This window comes from Anabrus simplex, chromosome 1, assembly GCF_040414725.1.
Source record: "Anabrus simplex isolate iqAnaSimp1 chromosome 1, ASM4041472v1, whole genome shotgun sequence".
Classification (NCBI taxonomy): domain Eukaryota; kingdom Metazoa; phylum Arthropoda; class Insecta; order Orthoptera; family Tettigoniidae; genus Anabrus; species Anabrus simplex.
This window is the reverse complement of record NC_090265.1, coordinates 235,216,869-235,231,791: the sequence shown is the minus strand read 5'-3', so window position 1 is coordinate 235,231,791 and position 14,923 is coordinate 235,216,869. Positions and strand designations below refer to the sequence as shown.

The window sequence follows — 14,923 nt, the reverse complement described above, 5'->3', positions numbered from 1 at the left end:
GTGCGACACCCTACTGACCTGGCGCCAACATTCCGCCTGAAACTAACAACGGCCTTGTCTCCTTCATCCCATATTGTAGTCAGTTCAATAAAGGCACATAGCCTTTCAGCATATGCAGTTTCATTCACTTTTAACCACTCCTGGGTGCTTAACTTTTTTTGTCAGGCAGTGTAATTTATCTCCGTACCATCCTTGCCTCTAGCCAAACCACATGTTTGATTACCATCAACTGTAATGCCTGGATTTCTTCAGATGAGGTAAGCTCGTTAGGTGGATTAAATACTGTTTAAGAAAACACATTTGCTTAGAGCAGTACATTCTGTTTAGAAGGTCATTATTAATAACATCTATGTTCACACATTGTAAACCCAGTATCGCATGTGTTAAAGCAAGCAGTTTGATTTATATCTGTGGCAAGAAAATAGCTCTTTGGTCCTGAGGCATTTGCCAGTGCTGAGTTGACTATACCTGATCTGCTTCCATCTTCCATGCACATCAAGAGCTGTAGGTTAAGAATGTGCACCAGATATTGTTCTATCCTACTGTATATCTAATCATAATACTATAACTTTGTAAGGTGAATTTAATTGTGTTAGTGTACAAAAAAATTCTGGGTTCAACTCAAAAATCACTGTCCTGGCACAACTTTTTGAACAATTTGTGTTTTTCTGACCTCAGTTTCATCTTCATTTTGTATGTATCATCTTCTATGCTGTCAATTCTGCCAATTAAATGTTGTCATTGTTTGAGTCATCAGTCCATAGACTGGTTTGATGCAGCTCTCCATGCCATCCTATCCTGTGCTAACCTTTTCATTTCTACGTAACTACTACATCCTACATCTGCTCTAATCTGCTCGTCATATTCATGTCTTGGTCTACCCCTACCATTCTTACCACCTACACTTCCTTCAAAAACCAACTGCACAAGTCCTGGGTGTCTTAAGATGTGTCCTATCATTCTATCTCTTCTTCTTGTCAAATTTAGCCAAATCGATCTCCTCTCACCAATTCGATTCAGTATCTCTTCATTCGTGATTCGACCTATCCATCTCAGCTTCAGCATTCTTCTGTAACACCACATTTCTTTCTGAGCTAGTTATCGTCCATGTTTCACTTCCATACAACGCCACGCTCCACACGAAAGTCTTCAAAAACATCTTTCTAATTCCTACATCAATGTTTGAAGTGAGCAAATTTCTTTTCTTAAGAAAGCTCTTCCTTGCTTGTGCTAGTCTGCATTTTATGTCCTCCTTACTTCTGCCATCGTTAGTTATTTTACTACCCAAGTAACAATATTCATCTACTTCCTTTAAGACTTCATTTCCTAATCTAATATTTCCTGCATCACCTGCCTTTGTTTGGCTGCACTCCATTACTTTTGTTTTGGACTTATTTATTTTCATCTTGTACTCCTTACCCAAGACTTTGTCCATACCATTCAGCAGCTTCTCGAGATCTTCTGCAGTCTCAGATAAAATAACAATATCAATTAAATATGTAACTGGTTTTTGGTAAGAAATTTTAACATGGGAAAATCATTTTAAATTCTGTACGCTTTTTTCCCTTCTCCTAGTCTGTTTCTTCATTTTCTTCATGATCCTCTATATACGGTTAGACATTGAAAACGTAGGTGCGGTGAATTAGTGGCATAATCTTTTCCCGTTACTCCAGATAAATAAAGGTGGATGACAACAGCATTTTTATTTCCATATTCAATCCATTGGGCCAACATCCTTTCTAATTTCTCCATTTGCTCACAGTAGCTAATTTTATCACTCATTCCAGGAATATGCTCAGGTATCACCTATTTCAAGTTGTGCTGCATTTATTCCAATAATGATCTACATACAGGGTGGTCCACTTAAACCTTTCACTGCAGATATATCTGGAACAACGAGATATATTGAAAAATGACTTTCACCGGCATGAAGGCAGAGAAGGGGCTAATTAAAGTAAATACTATGAGCCAGTCAAAAATGTAGGAAAATAGTATTTTCAACACCAACTTACGTTTTTTTAAATGGACACTCTGTATTATTTCGTGCGCAATCGTTAACATGAAAAGTCACATAAGTAATGGCGTTTGTTTCATCGCAATAGGTCAATTACATCCCGAGATATTGCAACGTGAAGTTGACGCTCAAGTCAAGCGCGAAACTCACGGTCCTCTTACTCGCGATATGATTGCCGTACTACGATGCGACAGGCACTGCACTCAATGCTATTTGCACTGTTATCAAGAGGGATGAAAATAAGAGAAGGGTTTCCTGCCACAGCAAAAGGATATGTAAATAACGGTTTCTCTCTTGCGTGTTTTATTTACCTACACAGTACATTGCAGTACCTGTACTGTACTACTTCAGAATGTACATAATTCGTACAGCAAAGTTACTGTAAGGACATTCTCTTATTTTCATCCCTCTTGATAGCAGTGCAAATAGCATTAAGTATAGCACCTGTCGCATTGTAGTATGGCAATCATATCGCGAGTAGGAGGACCATGAGATTCATGCTGGAATCTCGGGATGTCCAACTGCTGCGCATTTCATTTATCTCAAGCATCAACTTCACGTTGCAATATCTCGGGATGTAATTGACCTATTGCGATGAAACGAACGCCATTACTTATGTGATTTTTCATGTTAACGATTGCGCACGAAATAATACAGAGTGTCCATTTAAAAAAACGTAAGTTGGTGTTGAAAATACTATTTTCCTACATTTTAGACTGGCTCATAATATTTACTTTAATTGGCCCCTTCCCTGCCTTCATGCCCGTGAAAGTAATTTTTCAATATCTCTTTTTGTTCCAGATATATCTGCGGTGAAAAGTTTAAGTGGGCCACCCTGTATACTACTACAGAACACACATTTTATCAGTTTCCACACATGGCTGATTTCCAAAGTTGTCCCAAGACCATAAGACAAGTCAACAATCTTTTTTTCCAAATCTATAACATTATGAAATTCATTATTCAACTAATGATGAAAGAGATCCTATAATCACATGGCAGAATGTTGTTTCTTCTCCTTGACAGAAATAAAATGAAATGAACTACCACCGCACAAAGGAAAGCTGTAGTATTTCTTGATTAGATATTCGGAAGATTTAGTGGTAAAATTTGAGACAAGGGACTCGTAAAGAAGTACTTCTCTGTGAATCAGGAAGTTTGGCCTCAGAACAAGGCTTCTCTAGTAAATCTCTCTGCAAAATGAATTCCCACCTGCCATTTTAGATCCTGGTGTTTGAAATGACCAATCATATTAGGAAATTAAGTTTTACTGCTCAACGTGCAAAGTTTAAAACCCAACTGGGAAGTAAGAAATTGTCAAGCCTTCTGACCCCAACTTGGCAGGTTTGATCCTGGCTCAGTCCATTGGTATTTGAAGGTGCTCAAATAAGTCAGTCTCGTCTCTGTAGATTTACTGGCATGTAAAAGAACTCCTGCAGGATAAAATTCCAGCACCTCGGCGTCTCCAAACACCATCACAAAGCAGTTAGTGGGACGTAAAAACAATAATATCATTATTAGAAATTGTTAATGTAATTGAAATGTTTTAACTGATGTTCTAAACATGGTAAAGGGAGGAGCAAATAGTGGCAATCGTTAATGCACCTGTCTGAAGAATGGAGGTTTCAGGTTTGAGTCTTGAGTCAGTTCTCTTGCTTTAGATATGAAGTCTGTATGGCCACCTAAGGGATAGTTACATTTTAGAATGTGAAATTAAAATTAAGTTATGTTGCTTTTCATTTTGAAAAATAAATTGTATCTTTATCAATAAAAAGTATGCTCCCTCTTCCTTTCTCTTGCTTCTATGCTTGGAGTTAGATTTTGGAACAGTTTCTGTATACTTGTATACCTAAAAACTTAATAAATTATTGTTATAATATGTTACGCTCCCAAGAAAACCATATCTTAAGTCAGAAAATGTCATTTTCTGTTGAAAGGTTTTCTTGAAAATTTAGCATTTGCAGTAAGTTTAACTTTAGACAGAACAATTTGTTAAGTAAACATAACGTGTATTGAGGGGCTTTTCAGTGTATAATAACAAGTGTTGTTGATGCCAGTGGGGGAGCAAGGCGTTTTATGCCCACCCAAAATATGATCTTCACGGACAGAGTGCCATTTTGCCCCCTCCCTAAAACTCAAGTCGAGATTTACAATGTAATGAGATTTAAACAAACTCTCAAGTTTGGTTCTCTCTGATCTACTGGGGGATGAGTTGAGCTGTGCTGATAGGGTTATACCCAAAGAATCCAGTGAGCTCTAGCTGATGAGTTTGGGAAGAGAGTGGGGTACTTCCCTTGAAACGATGGTTGAACAACGAGTTGACTGACAACTATGACAGCTACCTGGACACCCCATAGAAATAATCAGTGCAATTAGCACATTATCAATGTACAGTCAAAAAAGGCGCAGAATTGCGAGTTATAGGAAAATATAAGTTTTGTAAGTGTGAATTAACACAATATGGCCAGAAGTGGAGGTATTCGAGCAAGGCATGTTCAAGCTAATTTACTTATGGATGGTAGTAACTTTCAGTTATGTGGGTCTCGCAGTCATGAACAATGTCGTACGATCAATCGAGAATTTATTTCGAACAGTGTAAAAAGCAAGGTGCATGACGAGATATGTGAACAACCAACGAAGTTGCAGAAGTTCATTCACCCACTCTGCATAGAAAAAAAAATTCCCAAACGGTATGATGATTCTGAAGATAATTCAGCAGAGCAGTTTGATTCAGTTGAAAAAAAGTACAGGTGTCTATGCAATCAGATAACATTGTTAATTGTCTGGCTCTCCATTTTGACACATCACCTTCCAAGTTCTTACTTGAATTTGAGCAGTTTCTACTTGAGAGTGATGTAAGCAAAGATAAAATTTTACAATTCCATGAAGATATGTAGACTCTTGATCGTCTTTTGCTTCACAGAAGAATGTTTCACGAGTTGTTGATATATGAAGGAAAAAAATTGAGAACTTAAGAGGACATTACCAATCACTTCAAGACAGTAGTTCATCTTAAGGATTTGCTCTCAAAACTGTTCATTCAAATTCTTAAAAATAGTGTTGACAATAACCTTGAAAACTTTAACATGCAAGACTTTTTTCTCAGACCTTAAAAGACTTACTTCTGTATAACTACAGAAGAGCAGATTAAATTAGTTGAGCCTTCTGCATGTACACAAGGAGGCTGCTAAGGAGGTAAATCGGGAGAAGGTGGCAGATGATTTTATACCAAGAAATGAGATAAGAAAGCGAGCATTTCTTCAGAGAACTACATTTTCCAATGGAGACTGTTCAGGCAACACATCCAGTGGTATAGGCTTTCACATATCAATCATGAAATTAACAATATACAGTATTAGGACATTTATTTAGAAAATGTATTTATGAAGCAAGTTCTACTTTTTTCACTTGTGATTATTTTTTATAGCTTTGTACATAAAACCGGCCCTTAAAGACTCCCAGATGGTGTCTTCCCTAGAGAACAAAAAGGATTTCTCCTCTCTCGATATTTGAAGGCAAAGATTATGAAGGCCGCTCAGCAATATCAAATTTAGATAACTCACTTTTAGTACGCAGTTCACTGATAGTTTCAGATTGATGACACAGTGTTACGGACTCTCAAGTTTCCGTCCGAGGATGTAGTGACGGTGAGGGGGTTAGATGTAAGGGGAAGCATGCTGGTGGACGGTTTCGACGGATGAAGGATGTGGGAAGAGGCTTTAAGCTTGGCAGAGCCCATAGCAGTAAAGGTGTCTTCTCAAACCCCTCTTCAAGCAGGCACCAGCTAAATCTCCATGGTTGCATATAATAAAATTAAATAATAATTCACAACCTTGTTTGTGATATTATTTATATTAATTTGAAAATGAAACATAATAAAGAATTATAACAAAATGTAATGTATGAGGCCAGGATTTTGATTCACATTGCAAAGATGAAGTAACATGGACCTCTGGCTTGTATTCCGCATTTTGTGTGGGTTGGCAATAGTGACTTTGTTATTGCGGGGAAGACTTGAATGAGTGTGGTAGTACTGATCAGTAGTTGTACGCTTTGGTTGTGACCTTTTTTGTGTTCATGCTTTGCGGTGATTGTTCTTATACAATCTTTTTGCACGACTTAAGGATGGTTTCCTTGATTGTGGCATATAAAAGGGAAAGACTAGAAGAAATCTTCATGGATAACTACATATTTTTAAATTACACTTTATTTAGGAATGTTCTATTTTATTAAATGTAAATATAAACACTTTATGTACACAATGACTGTATATGAACAATTGATACATCAACAGCTAAATTCCAATCCATTTTTAGTTCTCTCAAATCTCAACACATGTAAGTACTCTCCTCTAATTCGACGCTCTTTTACTACAGACATACTAAAACCGTGCTCTTTCATAAGGTCTGCTATCTCTAATGGGTTGTTTTCTTCAATGACTAGGAGATAAAATACACCCTGAGGGGACAGCAGACTTGGAACTGCAGGAAACAGTCGGTTCATTACCTGTTTAAAAGAAAAAATACTACATAAATTAATACTGTATTGAAGTTTAACATACTACTTTAAAAAAAGATTTTTTTTCTTCAGAAATGAAAGTATGCATTTATCATATACAGGAAATGTTTTAAGAGTACTGTATTTAAAAGCAAGTCATCCTACAAGCACACACAGATGGGATAAATTTTTCTTGTTTGTCTTTGGCTCGTATGTCTGAAGAGGTTTACAGCAATCTGAAGACTAGTATGTGATGTGGAGAGCTTAAATATACAGTATTAAAAAAATCTTTACAAATGGAAATAGAAAATTGTTTAAATCCTGTTTCCAGAGCTTGTCAAATTAGGATGGATGCTCATAGTATATATCTGTAATCTGGGGTATAATTACTTGAACAATGAAAAGATCAAGATAAGTTTGGTTAAATGACATTTTACAGATTCCACTACTTATTTCTATTTCTCTCAATGAAAATATTCTTAGTTATTATGCTAATGATACGTTTCAATTGTCCAAATATAGGGCTTGAAGAGCTTGAGGCTTGCACCTAACACACAATATCATCATCTCAGGTCAATTACACTACAGGACAAAGAAAGTGGAACACTCAATATGAGGACTGCATGAAATCTATGCATCTGTGCATCGTAAACAGGTAGTGATCTAAAAACCATGCACCAACACTTGGTAGAAAGGGACTTCCACAAGATTATGGTGGTTCTTGCACTGTCAACAGGTACTGTGGCCCCCCCCACCCCTGGAAAGAAGTATTACTAGGCATAGTGTCATAGAGGTGCCTTATGTCTAAATTCCTCTTCAAACTGCATATGGAGTTTGTCAAGGTTCAGTGAAGGTTGTAAGTGCCAGAGCAGACACTGTGCAAGCTGATCCCACAATGTGTTCTATCGGTGAAAGATCTAATGACATCACATGCCAAAGGTGTCAGTACCCTGCAGAGAACAATGACTGTGATATGTGGTCAAGTGCTGTTGTGCTGCGAAATGCTGGAGAAATGCTACAAAATGGGATTGGAGGGTTTCGTTGTTATATCGATGGAGTGAATCCTGCACAAACATGAGAGAGGTTCTGGAATTGTAAGTAATGGTTGTCCCCAGACCCCACCTCCAGGAGTAGGCTCCCTATGCTATTCCACAATATGCACTGGATAGTTACGCTATGTTCTAATGCATCCTTTATTGCATCTTGGACTGAAGCATGACTCTCCCAGAAAGGAAACCTGATTCTGTTCCTGCCTCAAATGCCTCATTTTTCGGCACCACAAATGTGTTTGATGAATGATCTGTGTTTTGATTGCAATCTAGTACAGGATGCCATAACTGTGGTCCACCTTCATTCAGTTGCTTCTAGAAGGTCCTCTGGGATATAGGAGAAGCTAGTAGTGGCATGATTTGTGTTAATATTGTTCCTGGGTACATTGCTACATGTCGTCTGATGTACCTATGGTCTGTGGTGCGATGATAGATACCACGTCCTTGCCTACGTGATACACGACCTTCATCTGTTCATGTGGAAATACATAAAGTCACAGTCCAGGGCTCACAGTGTACACAATGGGCTATAGACACTGAGCCAACAAACTGCCCTTGTGTAAGTCTACTATATGGCCCCATTGCTGTCGATAGCCAGAGATCCTCAGTAGTCACGTGTTCTTGATATCAATGTCAACTGTTCCCTCACGGCTTCTGCAGTGGCATTCCTATTACAGTATGTGACAGGTAGAGTCCTCTATATCACAGCATATTTTTTAAATGGCAGGCAACATTACTCTCCTTCTCCTCTGGGGCTCATAAGAGGAAGTGGTGATTACTGTTTTAAGAGCAAGTATAACTGGGCAAACAATCTTTATTAACACTAATCAGAGGAAAAACGGAAGCGGTTCGACACTTCAAGAAATGAAGATATTGGCCAAAGAATGACAAGGGCCACAAAGTGTGTGAAACTGAAAGACTCCTGATCCCTCAGAACCTAATACCATCGGGGGTTGGGAAAGAACAAGAGTTGTCCAAGGGAGGTCACACAGCCTTCACCTTGCAGCTTGTCCAATTGACTTGTTGCAGTTTAAAAATTAAATAATTGAAGTTCAACCAATTCAATACATAAAAGAAAGAAATGTAGTAATTACATTCTTATTTAAATGGGACCGGTTTCGACCCTAGTCCAGGTCATCGTCAGCCGTAAAAACAAGTAGGCGAAATCACACAATGTTTATGAATATTGGAGAAATGGGTCAGTTTCACACTCTGTCAGGCACAAAGTCACAACACTATCAAATAATATATGAAGATTATAAATAAACTTGAAGTCGCAGACGAATAGATTTGTAGAAGCAAACCACCAGTTCCCGGTGATCAGCGCGGCACATTCAAGGTCATGCGCTGTGGTCTCGAACGCCAAAGTAGAGTGGAGAATGTCTTGAAGGTCCAATATTTGTCTCGGTTGAGGGAAGTTAAGTACGTATATAAAAAATATACGACGCAAATCAGTATAATTGAATGAGAACTTGTGCTCCTGCTAAGTTCTTGGAAAACAGTTGACTTGAAAAAACAATTGTAAAGAGAAAAAATGTAGTAAAAAGCGCAATATCGGAAAACAAATGAAAACTTATATGCACAGTGCGCTATTTTTTAAATTGAAAAAATTATTAGGACATGATTGAAGTAGTTGAAGTTGGCGCCAGACAAGAGTTAAAATTTGAAAGAGGAGAACCGAAAGGAAGGTCGATTGTTTTTTTTTTTTTTAATAGAGAAGGTAGAATAAATTAACAGAGGAAGAGTGATAGTGAAAAAAGAGAAAAAATAAAAGAGATTGAAGTTAGATGGTATTGAGGAAGAATAAGATAGGGAAAATGAAGGAGGGGTAGTTTAGGGTGGGTTAGGAGGGTGGGTTATTGGAGGTAGAAAATGTGGGTGGGAACTTTGTAAGGCATGGAAAATAGAATTGGGGTTTTGGAATTTGGAATTTTTGAGAAGAAGAATTAGGAAGTCAAAAAGGATATTGGGTTTTTCAGAAATGTCGTTTAAATTGAAATTAGGGTTGAAGTACTGATCAAGGTGGATAAAGCAATTTTCAGTAATGTTTAAGAGGGGGCCTTTGTTAATGATTTTAAGTATATTCATGTCATTGTTAATACTGGTGAAACTATGCTTGGAGTCTTGTATGTGCTGTCCTATGGCAGAGAATCTGTTGTATTTAATGGCGTTGACATGTTCAGAGTACCTGATATTGAAGTTGCGGCCAGTTTGTCCGACGTAGGAGGAATTGCAGTTGTTGCATTTGAATCTGTATACACCAGATTTAGAAAAAGCATTAGACTAATATTTTTAAAAAACATAACATGAAAATTTCTTTTAGAACTAACAATAGAAATCTTGATATCTTACACAACTCTAAATCTCTAAATAAGTCTAATGCTTTTTCTAAATCTGGTGTATACAGATTCAAATGCAATAACTGCAATTCCTCCTACGTCGGACAAACTGGCCGCAACTTCAATATCAGGTACTCTGAACATGTCAACGCCATTAAATACAACATATTCTCTGCCATAGGACAGCACATACAAGACTCCAAGCATAGTTTCACCAGTATTAACAATGACATGAATATACTTAAAATCATTAACAAAGGCCCCCTCTTAAACATTACTGAAAATTGCTTTATCCACCTTGACCAGTACTTCAACCCTAATTTCAATTTAAACAACATTTCTGAAAAACCCAATATCCTTTTTGACTTCCTAATTCTTCTTCTCAAAAATTCCAAATTCCAAAACCCCAATTCTATTTTCCATGCCTTACAAAGTTCCCACCCACATTTTCTACCTCCAATAACCCACCCTCCTAACCCACCCTAAACTACCCCTCCTTCATTTTCCCTATCTTATTCTTCCTCAATACCATCTAACTTCAATCTCTTTTATTTTTTCTCATTTTTCACTATCACTCTTCCTCTGTTAATTTATTCTACTTTCTCTATTAAAAAAAAAAAAAAAAAAATCGACCTTCATTTCGGTTCTCCTCTTTCAAATTTTAACTCTTATCTGGCGCCAACTTCGACTACTTCAATCATGTCCTATTAATTTTTTCAATTTTAAAAATAGCGCACTGTGCATATAAGTTTTCATTTGTTTTCCGATATTACGCTTTTTACTACTTTTTTTCTCTTTACAATTGTTTTTTCAAGTCAACTGTTTTCCAAGAACTTAGCAGGAGCACAAGTTCTCATTCAATTATACTGATTTGCGTCGTATATTTTTTAAATACGTACTTAACTTCCCGCAACCGAGACAAATATTGGACCTTCAAGACATTCTCCACTCTACATTGGCGTTCGAGACCACAGCGCATGACCTTGAATGTGCCGCGCTGATCACCGGGAACTGGTGGTTTGCTTCTACAAATCTATTCGTCTGCGACTTCAAGTTTATTTATAATCTTCATATATTATTTGATAGTGTTGTGACTTTGTGCCTGACAGAGTGTGAAACTGACCCATTTCTCCAATATTCATAAACATTGTGTGATTTCGCCTACTTGTTTTTACGGCTGACGATGACCTGGACTAGGGTCGAAACCGGTCCCATTTAAATAAGAATGTAATTACTACATTTCTTTCTTTTATGTATTGAATTGGTTGAACTTCAATTATTTAATTTTTAATGTTAATAATTTCAATACGGAACAATGAAATTTTTATCTTTTTGTTGCAGTTTCACACAGTTATCTATATTTTCCACACCCATTTTGATGAACCTGTATGCAGTACCACCACTTTCCAGAATGGGGGGTTTAATGAATATCTTCACTGGCTTAGGTGTTTGGAACTCTTCTCAGGAAGAGTTCCAATGCAGAGGTGATTAAAAAAAAAAAAAGTGTTATTTAGGGAGCAAAAGACAGTAGTGAAGAATCTCTGCTGGCTTTTTCACTGAAGTAGGTGTCTAGCAGCAGTGCACTCTTGCTTTTGAAATAGGACCTTAGGTAAGGTAGAATCTTGCTGTTTCGAAGTTAACAAAATTTTCAAGCCAGTGACAATTGCGGGCTTCAAAGAAAAATCATGCATTTCTGATATTTCCCTGAGTTTTCCCTGTATATTTTCTACATTTGATTTCCCTTTCCAGGTATCGGTCACCCTGCCTAAACTTTTGACCAAACAGCCTAATTTGGGTGGGTTTATGGTATGAGCTGAACGTACTTCACTAGTTGGTGCTGAATCTCCCATGGTAACAAAATGTCTGATTCATATGAATTATTGTGGGAAAGATACACACAGTTCTTGAAGAGGAAAAAAAATATCTCTGTATGTCTACCACTTAGTCCCGTTTCATGATACAGGGTCAGGGATGAAGTGAGATGAAATTATATGGCATGTCTTTATGGCTGGATGTCCTTCCTGATGCCAATCCCAGTTGAGGAGCTAATAAAGATAAAATGAATGATGGTAAATTAAACTGGATAAGGAAGTGGAAGGAATCGGCTGTGGCCTATGGGTAGGAACTCTCCCAGCGTTTACCTTGAAGTGAAAATGGGAAACCACAGAAAACCATTCTCAGGACAGCTAACGGTGGGGTTCAAACCTACTGATCTCCCAATGCAGAGCTTGGCTTCATAGAATTAGCATGTTAACACATTTGGCCAACCTGACTGATAGGAAAAAAAATCAATATGCCATGCAGAATTACTGGCAAAACTACTGTAGTATGCTATATTTAAAAAGCTGAATGCATTGAATCTCAATGATCAGAGAAGCAACATGCACTTTTTGAAAGTGACTGAGAAGATTTCAGCTTAAAGGAAATAATTATAACTATGGAGAATGAAAAATTAAGGAAGACAGTAACAAAGATTTTTTCTTCTTGTTGCAGCAATTTCTGGTCTAGAGTGAACCTGATGTTTTTCATGAGAGACAATCTGTTTTGAAGAACACCAAATAGAGTTTACCAACTAGTTGAAAAAAAACCTTTCAGAAATTAATATCAATAAATATGCACAGCTTCCAGTTCTGTACAATACCAAAGCTCCATCTAAATTTGTTTCTACAAAACAAGAAAAAATCTTTTTGAGCTGTCAGGATGGGGACAAACTGTGATCATAAGCCACAGGATTCACAGTTCTATGTACAATTCAATGTACAAGGATGAAACCTACTTTGACATGTCATTGAGCTATTGAGAATTTGTGGACATATATATACTGCCTTGCAATGGAACTTTGTTTCTTAGTCTACAGGCATCACTGCAATTCAAAATCTGACATACTGTACTTCACTAAAAACCAATCCTACAGTATTTGCAAGGAATGAAATCTTTTGTAGTACATACCAGTAGCAAAGCCAGGATTTCAGTTTGGGGGGGGGGGGGGAGGAGGATTATGGTAGGTCTTCATCCATAATTTTATTTTGGTGGGTGTCCAAACTTCTGGAGAGTTTAGGAGGTATGGAATACCTTACAAGGAAATAAGTGTCCTGGGTTCCTAGTAAGAGTGGTGGATTCGTGCGGATTGCGGGAACTAAATAATATACACACTTAGGAAAACTAAATTCGTTAAAACTCCTGGGTTGTCTGGACTCTTTGGACAATCCCCACCTCCCCACCTCTGGATACGCCCTTGTCTTCATCTATTATTATTCCCTTCCCAACATAACTGAAGCATTTCATATACACTCCGAATACAAGTGAAATGAATGCAAGAATAAATTGTCTGAGTAAAGGTCCAATATTCTGGTCTAGAATAAATACGATAATTTTATTGTAATAATGGTCATGTGGTAAGCTATAAAGAAATGACATTTCATACAAAGAATGCAGTTTAGGAAAAAAACAAAACAAAACAAAAAACAAAACAAAACAAACAACACACACTCTCTCTCTCTCTCTCTATATATATATATATAATGTAAGGGGTATGGGTATAGATATTTTGTTAGTTGGTAAAGAAAAATATATGTCACAACGTATGCTAGGTAGGGTTTACTTCAGCCTATTACTTTCCGTCGCAAGCCTGGGATACAGAATATAGTAGTATAAAGTTATAGTTTTGTGATGCTAATATACGTACCAGTATGTGCAGGTTTTAATGTTTTGTCCTCTATTAATTACTTAGGCATGATAAATGGCTAACAATGTCGATATTGCAGCTTCTGGGTACTCATTTATCAGGTGTATAATTTAAAGTTTTTATGATTATCCGTCTCGCTCCCGCCTGATGACTTTCTCACTTGGGCACTGCATCTATCCATCTTTTTGTCTTGAAATTACGTGTTACACAACAGAAGGGGAGTGCAGGTAGTGAGGGGGCACTGAGCCTGTTTACTATCGCAGTCCAGCTATTGCATTCTCCCAAAACTGTATTCCTTTGCTCCCGAAAATAAGTTTCACAGGTTACAAAAATATGATTGTATATTGGTTTGTAACATCGTTCTTGACTGCTAGAAGAAATATTTATACTCATACCCTTACAGCCTGCATATCAGTACATTGTTTAAGAACAAGCAGTTTGCCTCTATGAAAGAGGTAGTCTTTGAGCACTATGTCCACAACCTCACCAATATTCACATTGATATCTCTATGTACTGCCATGAGTGCAAGAGCCATCAGCCTTTCCTTACCGGTTTTACTTTTCAAATATGTTTTTAGCCTCTTCAGGGTGGAGAAGCTTCTTTCCACAGATGCTGCAGTTACTGGAATAACAGCCAGGATTGTAAGAAGAGTAGCAATGTTTGGAAAAGAGGTATTGTCCATTTCTTTTAAAACTTCAGTCACAGTTGTTGATTGATTGATTTTCTGACGAGATTCTGCATTTCAGCTTCCACAAATGCCACTCCGCCTCCAGAATGTCTTTGTTTGCATTTTCAAGATCTCTTTCGTAAAATTCAATCGCCTTCACAATGTCAACAAAATCTTTCTTAACCGCATATTTTGGCAATAGACATTCTAAACCGAGTAAAGTTTTAACACGTAGAGCGACTGCTTGGTAGACTGATTCCCTGTAGGTGTGTAACCCTCAAGATTAGTCTTGTTCTATGGTTTGTAACCCTGAAGCCAGTGCTAGTATATGGTAGCCTGTGCCCGTGGCGCATTTATGGGGGATAGTACTTTTATTTGTGTAAAGTTCATCTCAAATACTAGTTCTTAACAGACACCGGAGCATCGGAAGTTTATCCCGCAGAAGAATTTTTAACGTGCCAGAAGCCAATGACACGGAGCCACTCCTCCATCCCCTCCACCAACATCCCTCCACACAGCTCACATGAGCCCCAGACGTACTCGCAGCAGAACACAACAAATCTCCAAACATATCGGTACACAACCTCCACAGCAACAACAGTAAGTACTTTTTTCATTTCACACATACATCCAGGCATTCCTTCATACATACGCTATACTCATATTAACTT

The 14,923-nt window shown here is 37.5% G+C and overlaps 1 protein-coding gene across 1 annotated transcript in view; it reads right to left on the bottom strand.

Annotated features, from left to right (window-relative positions):
• Positions 1–6,203: 6,203 nt before the first annotated feature.
• The window catches only part of HemK2 (HemK methyltransferase 2), a 25,383-nt gene continuing 16,663 nt past the window's right edge, over positions 6,204–14,923 (bottom strand). The window contains exon 3 of the mRNA XM_067158811.2: positions 6,204–6,520. Coding sequence (XP_067014912.1) covers positions 6,302–6,520 — 219 coding nt within the window. The 3' untranslated portion in view covers positions 6,204–6,301. The remainder of the gene's footprint in view (positions 6,521–14,923) is intronic.